The sequence below is a fragment of the Lacerta agilis genome, chromosome 5 (genome assembly GCF_009819535.1).
Source record: "Lacerta agilis isolate rLacAgi1 chromosome 5, rLacAgi1.pri, whole genome shotgun sequence".
NCBI lineage: Eukaryota > Metazoa > Chordata > Lepidosauria > Squamata > Lacertidae > Lacerta > Lacerta agilis.
Window position 1 is genome coordinate 79,734,984 of NC_046316.1, and position 14,090 is coordinate 79,749,073.

Here is a 14,090-nt window from a genome sequence, read left to right on the forward strand (position 1 = left end):
ACATGGCACTTTATGTGCTCCTTCCTCCCTTCGTGCACTCAGACTCAACATTTGCTACTTCCTGATTCTGTTACAACTGAACTGGCAAACTTTGCATGTGATCTCTCCCAACCAGGACTAGAAACCAGCTTCCATGTGCGATTCCTGGTCCTAATTTGGAGGACAAACCCAAATCATAGATGGCCAGTGCGAATGTAATGGCAAAGTTCAGCTTTACTGATCTCTTTTTTTCTTCTTTTTTTTAAACTGACTCTTGGGAGTGCTTAAGGCATGGGTAGGCAAACTAAGGCCCGGGGGCCAGATCCAGCCCAATCATGGCCTAGAAGTGGGAACCAAGGAACTAGGCAGAGGGCCTTCTCGGTAGTGGCACCTGTCCTGTGGAACGCCCTCCCACCAGATGTCAAAGAGAAAAACAACTACCAGACTTTTAGAAGACATCTGAAGGCAGCCCTGTTTAGGGAAGCTTTTAATGTTTGAAAGACTATTGTATTTTAATATTTTGTTGGAAGCCACCCAGAGTGGCTGGGGAAACCCAGCCAGATGGGTGGGGTATAAATAAAATTATTATTATTATTATTATTATTATTATTATTATTATTATTATTATTATTATTATTACCTTCTAAATCCGGCATGTGGACGGTCCGGGAATATATATATATATAGTCCGGCCCCCCACAAGGTCTGAGGAACAGTGTACCGGGCCCCCTGCTGAAAAAGTTTGCTGACCCCTGGCTTAAGGGAAGGAGGGATCATATAAGCTCATGGCACATATACCAACTCCCCTACCAGGACTGTACAATCAGAAAAATCACGTGTGATTCAGTCCAATGACACAAACAGGTTCAAAGGGCAAATACTCAACAAAGTTGTTTTTTCGTGTGTGCGTGTGAATCTAGCCACAAAAATGGTTTGCGGCTACTTTAAAAAAACATAACTGGAGATTATTCAAGTCAATTCTACATGTAACAGGGTGTTGTATTGCATATCCATGTGGCAGATGATGCGCTGGAGCCACTAATCATTCCTCTTCCATGCTTTGGAGAGCAGTACTCCAAGCAGATGCTCCAACAGAATCAACAGTCTCAGTAACACACTGTGTAAATTCTTTCTCTCTTCTGTAGGAATTAGTGAATACTCTTTTATGTTACGAAGAGGGAGTCTAATTGCTTTGCGTTGCGTTGCCTGTTATGTTCAGCATCTGACTTTCTCTACTCTGCTGACTTTTAGATTCTCACTCTCTCTCTCTTATACATCTGTTCCCATTCTTTTCTACATGCACGGAGGCACCCTTAGCTATTCTTTGGGAGTAGCAGAGTAGCAAATTCTTTGAGAATTTGTTTTTGGCAATAAATAACAGAAAGGCAAGTAAAATACAAGTGTCACTTCTAGGCCATGCAAGCGTCCCTCATGCTCATTCAGATAATTGTTGTTGTTGTTATAATAATAATTATCATTTTTAAAAAGAAACATCAGGCTGCAATAAACGGTGGCAAACTTCACTCTGAAATAAGGCAAAGGAGTAAAAATCAGTTACAAATATTTCATGGAAGGGCGAGGAACTGCATCCTAAAGTCTCCATCAGATCACAAAGCAAGGCTACATATGGCAAGAGAAAAGTTGATAGAAAAAAAATGTTTAATTCTCCTTTATTTCCCTGCAAAGGACAAAGCTTATACCAGGGGTCCCCAAACTTACCTGGCCTCGGGCTGGTTCCTTCAGCGCTGATCGCGCTGCGGGCTGGAGGGCGAGGGAGCGCGCGCCCATACAAACACGCACTCGCTTTTCCAGCACGGCGCGACACCAGAAATAGCTTGTGCACATGCGCAAGCATAATTTGCGGTGCGCTTCTGGCACAGCACTGGAAATAGTTTGTGCATGTGCGCACGGGCCTCCGCAGACGTGGAAGTGAGCCGGAAATGACGCTTGCGCACAAGCTATTTCCAGTGCCACGCCAACCCGGAGATGGGCAGCTGCGCCACGCCGGTAAGAGCAGGTGGCAGTGCGCATCGTCAGGGGCCGGATAATCGGCCCGCGGGCCTTAGTTTGGGGACCCCTGGCTTATACTATCTCCAGCCACCTCTCCATTTTTCATTTTCCCTTTTAGAGGAAGAGTTTGGATTTGATATCCCGCTTTTCACTACCCGAAGGAGTCTCAAAGCGGCTAACATTCTCCTTTCCCTTCCTCCCCCACAACAAACACTCTGTGAGGTGAGTGGGGCTGAGAGACTTCAAAGAAGTGTGACTAGCCCAAGGTCACCCAGCAGCTGCATGTGGAGGAGCGGAGACACGAACCCGGTCTCCCAGATTACGAGTCCACCGCTCTTAACCACTACACCACACTGGCTCTGTCCCCTCCCTGTGTACAACTTTGAGGACATCAACTTCTCCCTTTTCTTCTTTTCCGACCCTTTAATGTTGCCAATTCTTCCCCCGGTTCACACAATTACATGCCCCAGAATTTCTGCACTAGAACTGTGGCAATGCCATGTATTTGGAAACAGATTACGTTTTGTAGTGCTGAATGCAGTAAATCTTCAAACGTTATGCCTTTGGTCACTGGGGGATAACTTACAACAGGTACAGGTGCCTATTAACGTCTGCTATGGAGCCTTATTTCAGTTCCCTCTTCTCCACCGGATGACAAGCCAATTTCCTATACTATTTGCTAAGGTTCAGACAACAAACTCTCAACTCCACCTTTCAGAGACAGTCTCTGCTACTGTTCATGACCGTATTGTGATGTATACAGTTTCAGTTTCACTCAACAGCGCATCATAAGCATTGTTAAGCCACAATCCTGGATGGCTTTGAGTCACGTTTGGTGGAACAATGGCATGACACACTGTGGCAATCAAGGATGAAACAGGAGCCCGTCTGGATCAGACCCTAGCCCCATCCAGTGTAGCATATTCCTCCTAGCTGCCAGCCAGATACCTCCAGGAACCCCAAAAGTAGGGCCTGGAGGCAAATCCCTTTCCCACTGTTGCACCCCAGCATACTGTGCATTCTCACGCGCTCCTCCAACATTTCGCACACATACTGCTTTCTCTGCAAAGAGGGAAATTCACCACAAAGACTCCAAAGTCCTCCCTCTGAGAATCAGCTAGTCATCTGAAGAGAGCTTCTCTGAAGGCCTGCTGATCTGCAGTTACAGCCACTTTGACACATGTCAATCACCTGAGAAGTGTCAATCACCTTCTTTAAAAACCAAATTATGGTCACACATTTCCAATCTTGTCTTCTGAGTTTTCAGTTGGTTTGTAATTGTTTCTATATAAACAACTGTTTCTATATAAGCAATTTGTCTATGAATAAATGCAGAAAAAAATGACCTCAGCACAGGAAAAAGGTACGACAACTAAAGTTTCTCCTGGAGTTGCAAGCATAAACAAATAAAAAATAAAAGCAGAAAAAAGTAAACGCAGAAAAGGATCCCAACGAAAGGATTTCGTCATGGGACAATTAAAGGAGCTTCTGGAATTGGGGTTATAATAATGGCGATGAGATGCGTGCCTCCTTCGAGAGGATTATAATACAATTATAACATAAAAATTTTTGAAAGCTACAAACCTGCAAAGAAGTAGTTCTGTGGAGCTTAAGTGCCCCCTTCTGGTGCACTCTGGCAAAGCAGCTAGGACAGTAATCTTCTCCGCACTCTAAGCACACCTTGGAAAAAAAGAAAATGAAGGTATAAACATGAACTAGCAGTAGAGCTCTCTGCCCGTCTATCTGAAGGAAGCCCCTGAGTTCGGTGAGACCTAAGTCCCAGGGAAGTGTGCATATAAGATTGTAGCCTAAGGTTAATAACACCGCTTTCACTGTCTCATCACAGCTCACGGTGGGAAGCTAAAAACTGAAGGCAGAAAGTGACAAGTGTGAAGTGGGATTTCAATTTTGCAACTGGTGTTCATTCAGGCTGTCGCTTTAATTAAAACATCACCCCAATTAGGTACAACTCTATCTCAGCTAAACAAATTATTGTGCCATTGTCTGCATCTATCTGGGGGAAGCTTACGTTTTAAACAGACCGAACTTGGGATTAAACGTTTTTATTAGAAACATTATCTTAAGGAAGTAAAAAATAAATAAATCCTTCCAGTAGCACCTTAGAGACCAACTAAGTTTGTTCTTGGTATGAGCTTTCGTGTGCATGCACACTTCACTGAATAATTTGGGACTTGCTTTCCGGAGTGCCTCCCTCCCTACTGTCTGAGCATTGCAGGACTCAGTTGTGGGGGGGGGGGCCTTCTTGATAGTGTTGCACTCTTAGTAGCCCCTTTCCAGTAGAATCGCCTGTCAGATCCTGTGTTGAAATCAGAGGAAGCAGGTTAGCCAAGTCTCACGGATCTGAATGAAAGTTCAAGTTTTAAGCTAACTTAGGGGTGGGGTTTGATGGCAAGCCGGCACAGCTCCCTTAGCCCTGCCACTCATAGTGGCCAAGGTGGAAGGGTGGGCAGGAAAAAATACCCACTCACTGCACCAGCTCCAAGGTTGGCAGAGTGAAGAAGCCAGGACTGGTCCCATTGCTATCAACAGGATGGCATCCAGATCAGCCAGGTAACTCTCGAAATTTTGGGAAGCCATATACACCTTACAATAGTGTGGAGGTTGGAACAACTTGACAGAAAATGCTAAAAGAACATAGCACTGTAGAAAAGTCTCACATAAGCAGCAAAACTTAGTTCAACAATGGTAATATTTTCCTTTAAATTTCATACCACTTAATCACAGTCGTAGTATGCAGGAGGGAAGCTTAAGATGAGGTAAAATGATAAAAATGAGAATTCATGCTCCTATGTTCTATAGATTCCATAGCTATGTGATCTATTGAAGATGGGTTGGGCAAGGAAGAAGGCAACTTTATGGGATCTATATGCAAAAATCTATTATATTAGCAGGCCCCACTATGGTATTAAGGAAGCAAGACAGGAAACAGATATGAACACAGTATAGTATGAATTACTGTGGGGAGGGGGTAGAGAGAGATTGTAGAATAATGTCTGAATCGTCTGAACAATATAGGACAGGTATTTCAACCTCCTCTTTATGAAGGGGCTAGTCCAAAATGCAAACAGTGATAGTGTTTTATTCTTTAAAAAAAAACAACTTGAAAGGTGCAAAATGCAAACAGTGATAGTGTTTTATTCTTTTAAAAAAACTTGAAATGTGCAAACCATTTTACAAACAAAGCATAGTACGCAGAGCAGTAACTTCAGCAATAGTTTCTTGCTTCATATTTTTGGCCCAATTTGCCAATCTGCTCAGTAACCAACATGCTCAATTTCAGATTCAGGTAGGTAGGTAGCTGTGTTGGTCTGATGCACGCGGAAAAAAATAAAAATAAAAAATTGTCCAATAGCACCTTATAGACCAACTAAGTTTGTTCTGGTATAAGCTTTCGTGTGCATGCACACCAAAAGTATCTTACTAGCCTTCATAAGCAGTAAACAAAATCCCATCACAGAGAAATATTTTAAAAAGTATTTCAAGAGTGCACTGAACTAACAAGTGTGGCTATTCTTCCTTTCTTTCACCTACTTACCAAGAGCGCAGTCTTCGTCTCACACTGCCCACATGCCTTTCCCTTCACTTTGGGCTTTTCAGGGGCTGCATCTTTTGCTACTTTACTTGCGAGCGGCTGCTTAGCTGGCTCTGGAGCTGCAAAATGTAGTAGAGCATTGTTGCTGTTGTTGTTTTAAGCCATGAACTGTACAGAGCATGGATTAAAACGAGGCACTGATGGGGAATGCTCTGGATGAGAGGTGGAAGCATCTGGACAAACCACAGTGCACATGCGGACTCAGAGAATTGAAGCCCACAGGTTTATAGGATACTGTTAGATCACTAGATAGAAATGAAGTAACAAGGCAAGAGCTGGTTTGTGTTCAGATAAAAACATCCCAGTTAGATGGCAAAGATTTCAGGCTACAATTTTATTACTTAACTGCAGCTCATTTTAACAATAATGGCCGGTGTGGTAAGAGAGACCCTTAGAGCTGCTCTCCTGACTCAGGTGTCAATACAGCTTCCCTGGATGGTGGTGAGGTTGGGGCCATGCAACAAATTGGCTGCCCCATTGTATCCATGCAGCCCTAACCACACTGATGCCCTGCTCCCACGCCATCCAGGTAGGCTTGCCTTATTTATGAAAATATTTATTGCTCACTATCCATAAAAAGTATCAGAGCGGTTTACAGCAGTATACAATCGTACCTTGGATCCCAAATGCCATGCGAGTCGAACGTTTTGGCTCCCAAACGCCGCAAACCCGGAAGTGAGTGTTCCGGTTTGCGAACATTCTTTGGAACCCGAACGTCCGACGCAGCTTCCGCGGCTTCCAATAGGCTGCAGGAGCTTCCTGCAGCCCATTGGAAGCCGCGCCTTGGTTTCCGAACATTTTGGAAGTCGAACGGACTTCTGCAACGGATTCCGTTCGACTTTTGAGGCGCCGCTGTTAATGTAAAACCGAACAGCCGTATAAACATTTTAAATTTGAAAACCAACAAACTATTGTTGAAAGGTGTATTCGCAATTGCCTGCATGAGCCTGACAGAATAGAAAACTTTTCTGCGAATGTTTAAAGGTTGAAACAGAAGGTGTCGGTTGAACCTCTATTGGCAAGAGTATTCCACAAGACCAAGCCTTCGAAACTAAAGGCTTGGTTTTCTTGTTGCCATCAAATGAGCCTCATGAACTTGGGGAATGACAAACAACCATGACTAAAGTTCTACCAATACTGATGTCAGGAAGGCAGCTATATGGCTGCAATTATAACAAGACTTCAAAATAGTCAGGGGCACTGAAAATTTCTAAAAGTATCTGATGTACCACAATTTATAAACAGATTTTTTCAGTGTATTCCTTATGGCTTATGCAACTTGTTAGGTTTATTTGGGCAGTAGGTCAATGGGCCGGTTTTCAAGACTGGAGGAGGATACTTCTCCTGTATTCCAGTCTCTCGTGTTAATCCTTAAAACTGAATTCCACAGTTATTGACCAAAAGTTCCCCCAAAGTTCAATTTATGTATTTATTTATTTCATCGGGTAGCCACTTTTCAAAGGGAAGTATTTTGTCAAGGTGGCATAGCCTGTCTAACCATTAGCCGAAGTTTTCAATATAACTTGATTACAAGGTATAATGAAAACTCTGGGGAAAGTTCATAGCTCATTAGTAAGAAACCTGTTTTTCATGCAAAGTGTCACAGTTCTCAGTTAGGGCTGAGAAAGACTCCTGCCCCAAACGCAGGAGAGTCATTTTGGACTCACAGCTGTCCATGGAGGCGCAGGTCAATTCTGTGTCCAGGTCCATCTGGTACGCAGGCTGAGACACTACCTACCCACAGACTGTCTCGCCTAAGTAGTGCACGCTCTGGTTATCTCCAGCTAGGACTACTGCAATGCACTCTGTGTGGGGCAACCTCTTTGAAGGTGAACCGGAAACTACAACTAATCCAGAATGTGGCAGCGAGACTGGTGACTGGGGTTGGCCGCCGAGACCATATAACACCAGTCTTGGCTCTCAGTACATTTCCAAACACAATTCAAAGTGTTGGTGCTGACCTTTAAATCCCTAAACGACTTTGGCGCAGTATACCTGAATGAGCATCTCCACCCCAATCGTTCAGCCCAGACACTGAGGTCCAGCTCCGAAGGCCTTCTGGTGGTTCCCTCCCTGTGAGAAGTGAGGTTACAGGGAACCAGGCAGAGGGCCTTCCCAGTAGTGGTGCCCATCCTGTGGAACGCCCTCCCATCAGATGTCAAGGAAATAAACAATTATCTGACTTTTAGAAGACACCTGAAGGCAGCCCTGTTTAGGGAAGTTTTTAATGTCTGGTGTTTTATCGCTTCATTATTATTATTATTTGTTGTTGTTGTTGTTGTTCAGTCGTTCAGTCGTGTCGGACTCTTCGTGACCCCATGGACCAGAGCACGCCAGGCACACCTATCCTTCACTGCCTCTCGCAGTTTGGCCAAACTCATGTTAGTAGCTTTGAGAACACTGTCCAACCACCTCATCCTCTGTCGTCCCCTTCTCCTTGTGCCCTCCATCTTTCCCAACATCAGAGTCTTTTCTAGGGAGTCTTCTCATGAGGTGGCCATGAGAAGAGAAGACTCCTTATTATTATTATTATTATTATTATTATTATTATTATTATTATTTCTGTTGGGAGCCGCTCAGAATGACTGGAGAAACCCAGCCAGATGGGCAGGGTATAAATAATAAATTATCATTATTATTATTATAGAGCCAGACAGTGTTGACTATATTGAGCTAAATGGACCAATGGCCTGACTTGGTACGAGGCAGTTATCTATATTCCTATAACAGTTTTTCCAACACAAGCATCCTCTTACCTGGAATTTGTTCTTTGAGTATTCTTAGTTTTATCTTGCCTGATGAAACCTACAGTAGTAAAAATAAAAAGCAAAGAGTTATGTTAGACATGATTTAAAATCTGGGCTGATTTTAATGTCATTTTTGGTCATAGTGACTGTTTTCTATTCATCTCATGTACAATATAGTTGTCCAAGCAGTCAGACTTATTTCCACATCATACAACAGACAGTTTTGAAGCATTTTACAATGCGGCCCAGAAAATCAGAATGTGGATGCACAACCGTGCTCAGAAGATTGCTTCTCCGAAAGGTTGATTCACATTCAGTTCTGGTTGATTAAAAAAAAAAATACTACCCAAAATGGAATTTTTCAAAAAAAAAAAATCCTCAAAAGTCGCCATATGAGTCAGCCTAGGAAGGCTGGAAAATACTATCAGGTACATCAATAACTGCAAATACAGTGTCTTATTCCCCCCCCCCCCACTGCTAGCCTTGCATACGTAACAACTTTGAAAACCTTTTTTCTCTCATCATGCAATTTCAGCAACAGCTGGTGGACAGAAAAACACTGGCAGAACAGCAAGAAAGAAAAATAAAATGAACAGTGAAAACATACCCAGGAACAAGAAAGCATAACGTGGAATAAAGGTATAATAATTCTGAAGTGTTTCTCATTGGTGAAAATAACTTCAATCTGTTGCAACCCTGAAATTCAATGAAGCTACAAGCTAATGGGTCATTTTAGGTGGTTTCTGCAATATTCAAAGCAAACTTCTTCATAGGAGGAAAAAAACACCATGCATCGCCCTTGTCCATTTCCTTGAAAGGTGGTACAACAGAGATGGGGGAAACGGTTCAGTTAATGGCTTTGCAGAGTTAACAACCTTTTGAACAAAGCCCAAAGTTACAATAAGCCTACCTTATTGGAATTCTAGTGAGAGTCTTACCTTTCCAACATTCTCTTTGTTCTGCAACAACAGTTGGGGCTGCATGCCCAGGCCAGCTTGGCCTGATTTCCAGCGATATGCACTTGCTCGTCTATAAAAGTTCCAAAACTGCATTTGTACATGCTTTCAGATTAAGAAGAGAAATTTTTACTGCTCTCCTCCCCCCCCACCCTGCCAAAACCAAAAGTAAACTTCTAAAAACAGGGAAACAGAGGAATTGGGGGAGGGGGTAGTTTCCTAGATTCTTTACCTTTGGAATATAAATCTGACATACACCAGCTGTAATGTGTTTCTGGCACAACTGAGGCCTTTGTGGCCCATTAGTATGGCCTGCTGCTGCATTCATTATTGTTATTACTGCTCATGTATTAATTAAAATGAGTGTGTCTATCTTAGCTGGCTGCAAACCACTATGCTATTTTTGAATAATAGGCAATGGGTTTTAATAAAATAAAATAAAAACATCAATAAAAAAGCAGACCTATTCAGGCATTCTTTGTTCACATAATGAAAATCACAAGAGGGAGAGTGGAGTGCAATTAACATTATTATACTATGCAAGGAGTCTCCACAACTAGAATGCAGAATCTCAGGCCTAAGGAGCTGAATGCAGCCCTCCAGGCCTCCCTAGCTGACCTTTGGGCCTCTCCCCATGCCATACCACACCCTGGTCCTGCTCCATGACACCCCTCAAGTGCTTTTGCTTTACCAGAATGTGCCATTGAACTGCAATAATACTCTTGCTTGCCTGGAGGGAGGTGTGTAAAAACACAACTGTCCATAGACCCAAACGAAGTCCATTGTACAAAGGTAAGGCTCACATCTGTTGTCCCGCTCACTTTCCCCTCTCACCGCTGGGAGGAAAGAAAGGTGAGCCAGCTTTACTCTACATCAGGCTTCCTCAAACCTGGCCCTCCAGTTGTTTTGAAACTACGATTCCCATCATTCCTGACCACTGGTCCTGCTAGCTAGGGATCATGGGAGTTGTAGGCCAAAAACATCTGGAGGGCCGAGTTTGAGGAAGCCTGCTCTACATGCATAGGAGGCTTCAAGTCTTCACCCTCCAATTTGTGGAAGGCTGAGGAGTAGGAAAAAATGATGCACCTAAGCGAGCAGGGCTTGCAAAGTGACCCCACTTCCCCTCATGTGACTTTCATCATGCCTGAATAGGTCCAGATAACAGGGCAAAGGATGTCACCCTATCCTCCCAATACTGGTATGAAGGGACTGGGAGCGATTTCATCCATTTGCGGCCATGCTGAGGCCTCGGCTTCTCCTCACAATTAAAGCAGCACCAATCATTGGTGCAATGAAGCTTTTTCTATTTAAGGAAGGGCTGGAGAGGGAGGTGGGCCTGCTGCTTCATCACAGGATGTCAGATAATTAAAACAAAAACAGAAACAGAAAAGCAATTGCAAAATGCTGCAGCTCACATGTTCATCTGTGGTCAACAACAGAAATCAGCCAAGCAAATACAATCTGTATCCATTCACATTGTTGTTTTTAAGAACACAAACAATACATAATTGATTACTGCTTTTAGATTATTGTGGTTTCCTTTTTTTTACTTTGAAATGAATGTAAGTTACATACGTTATGTAAATAGTTACGTATGTTGTGTAATTTACATTAAATAGCACGACAGCACCCTCCCCCCCCAAAAAAAAAATCTGCAGTGGGCTGGATGAGCCTTCATTGCAGATTTTGGGAGTCCAGAGGAGAATAAAAACTAAAAGTCCCACTGAGCAAGCAGATTTCTACTACCAAGTTGGCTGACCATCAACGAATGTCACTAGTTGTGTCTTTGTACCAGACAGAAGTATCAAACTAGATGCATTGATATAGCCAGTGCTTTTTTCTGGGGGTACGCAGGGTTTATGCATACCCCTAAACATTTTGTGAATCTTAAGTTTGGCCTCATTGAGGAGCAGTATTCCAATATGAGCAGGAAAATGAGAGTACTGTACCCTTAAAAAAATTAGGGGGGGAAGCACTGGGTATAGCTAAGGATGCATTCTTTTCTGTTCTGCCCTGAACTCATCACATGCAGCACTTTTCCCATTCTATTGCAGTTCCACTGTGGCAAAACTACATTATTATGTTAGTTCACTCCATTCATTTCAATCCAGAAAAAAAATGTAAAGGGGAGGAATGCATTCAGAACACACTGGTTTCCATTCTAAAAATGGGACAAATAAATGAACACCAGCCATTTCTGTTCCTGAATTTTGTTAGAATTATCTGATATTCCTAGATGTAGCATGGCAACTATGACTATAAGGCTGAGTAAGCTATGAATCAAGAAGTCCTTGGGTTCAAGCCTTTGATACCACTAAACTAGGTGGCCTGATGCATTACGGAAGCCTTTCTCCCCCAGCTAGTCATAATTTCCCTCACATCCACTGCAGATTACAAGATTCTTAAACCTAGCATTTCCCAACTTTCAATTCACTGTCAATAAACTGGGGGAAATCCCATTTAGAGAATAGTAGTTGCTTCCAGTTCCAGTATTATTTTGCTCCTTTGCAAATGAACAACAAAACAAATTATTACAAACTAAAAAATGAAGTCCCATTGCTTTTTAAAAATGAGGCTGTAACCACTGAGCTTCTCCAAGCTAGAATCCAGCATTAAATGCTCTGAGAAAGGATGCAGAAATTAATGATTATGATCCAAGGTAATTAGCAACACTTAACACTTTAAAAGAACCATATATCTTGTTAAGCGCAGCAGAACACTAATGACTGCACCCTTGCAAAGCTCTTCTGAGAGGGGAAAGTTAGCATTATTATTCACATTACCGAGAAAGGGAAACAGATACAGAGAGGTTAATAAAAGTGGCTCTCGGAATTGAAGAGAAGAGTTACAGATATTCAGCGTTGTGCTTTGTCTGCAGAACATTTTGACTTCCTAAATGGATTCTATCAAACACAGAACAATTACAACTTCCTTGTGTTTTTTTGTAAATGCATGCATATGCACTTAAAACTCATATAGAATCGAGATCCTATTAAAAGATAATGACCGTTTCATGAACAATGAAGCACCCTGAAAGAATACCAAGCAGAGTTCATTGGGTGAGAGCAGGGATTGAAATTGAATTCTGGTATCAAAATCCCAACAGCAGCAAAAGACAAAGGCTGCAATTCTACAAAGCAATGTGCCAGCACAGGGCAGAAGCAGATACATAGTTGGGGGTTATCTTGATGCTTCTACAGCTGCTGCTGGCACAGATGAGTAGGCAAGCCACTTTTCAGTTTAAAATCCACTTTGCCCCTACGGCCAGATGAGGAACAATTCAAAGTTTTCACTTAGACTCCTTCCAGCTGAGCATAGAGCACCCCTGGGGAGTCCCTGCCACAAGCTATTGGCTGTTTGTTTGTTTTTTAAGGAAAAGCACAAAAGCAATGTGCAATCTTACAGCTGTTATCCAACTGAAAATGGAGAGGCTGGCAATTTTAATTGGATGCTGTTTGTTTCAACCGATCTTATTTACCTGCTCCATTTTTTAAAAGTTGTGTTGTTATGTATTTTAAGATGGTGGTATCTTGCCCTGTGTAGATTTCTTGCATTGAAAGACACTTCGGGTGCGAACAGCAGAAAGGTGGGAGTTTGAAATTAAATAATAATTGAAGAAAGAACTCTTGAGGATCACAACTCAATCCAGTCCCCAAAAGTGGGGGTTGGGGGAGCCAGGGGTTCACTAGAATCGTCACTCTTAATTTCAAGTCATTAAATTTCACCTACTCCCTCTCTTGTTTTTCTCTGCTCATGTTTGATTGTAGCTGCTGAAGTGTCTTCTCCATCTCTTTATTTTCAAGTTCCAGCTGAACCTTCTCCAACTGCAACTCTCGTATACTTCTGAAGAGATATTTAAGTTCAAACACCAAATTCAGATTTTCCTCCTCCCATATGCAATATATGATCAGTATGGTTCAGAAACGAGCAATTTTAAACCCATTTACTTGGAAGCAAATCCCATATGTTTCAACAGAAGTAACTCCAAGCAAATTATTTTATGACAGTAGGCATAGGCTGCAATCCTATACATACATAACTAGGTGTGTAAAAACAACAAAAACACCATTGAACTCAACAGGGTTTACATGCAGATGATTGTTCTGTTCACAGTTATGAATAGCTTGCTTTCATGGTGCACATAAAAAGCCAATAGATTATCCAAGCACACGAGACACTTACAGGAAATGAACTTACTTTGCTTTCAGTTTTACAGAGACTCCAGTTTTTGAACCAGGGAGAATCACAAAGTCACTGACGCTCATGATTGCCAATTGTCAAACAGTTACAGCAATACAACAAGTTGTGCAGACTTGGTATCTGCTCAGAAATGGAAAAAAAAAATTAAGACATTATCATAACCTGTTACCAATTCCAACTATATTTTTAAAAAAGGGAAATAGGAAAGCCAATGACTCATTTTGGCACACAAAGAACAGAGTGCCCTATAGCAGTGTTTTTCAACCACTGTTCCGCGGCACACTAGTGTGCCGCGAGATGTTGCCTGGTGTGCCGTGGGAAAAATTGAAAAATTCGAAAGATTTTAAAAAAACAGCCAAACAGACCCAGGTTGCGCACTGAATAAGGTATTTTATAATTTTTCATATTTCTGTTTACTTACTATTTCATAATAAAGTAATTATAAAATACTTTCTTTGTGTTTATTTGATTCTTATTCAAGAGAATTACTTTATATATAGTCAATATAGGCACAGAGTTAAAATTTTTAACATTTTCTAATGGTGGTGTGCCTCGTGATTTTTTTCATGAAACAAGTGTGCCTTT

At 42.1% G+C, this 14,090-nt stretch overlaps 1 protein-coding gene across 2 annotated transcripts in view; it reads right to left on the reverse strand.

Annotated features, from left to right (window-relative positions):
- Positions 1 to 13,625, reverse strand: part of ZBBX (zinc finger B-box domain containing) — a 33,220-nt gene extending 19,595 nt beyond the window's left edge. For both annotated transcript variants that reach the window (XM_033150587.1, XM_033150586.1), the window contains exons 1-6: positions 13,503 to 13,625; positions 13,035 to 13,148; positions 9,288 to 9,378; positions 8,359 to 8,407; positions 5,546 to 5,661; positions 3,574 to 3,669 (exon numbers count right to left, since the gene is read on the reverse strand). In XM_033150587.1, coding sequence (XP_033006478.1) covers positions 3,574 to 3,669; positions 5,546 to 5,661; positions 8,359 to 8,407; positions 9,288 to 9,378; positions 13,035 to 13,148; positions 13,503 to 13,570 — 534 coding nt within the window. In that variant the 5' untranslated portion in view covers positions 13,571 to 13,625. The remainder of the gene's footprint in view (positions 1 to 3,573; positions 3,670 to 5,545; positions 5,662 to 8,358; positions 8,408 to 9,287; positions 9,379 to 13,034; positions 13,149 to 13,502) is intronic.
- Positions 13,626 to 14,090: the final 465 nt, after the last annotated feature.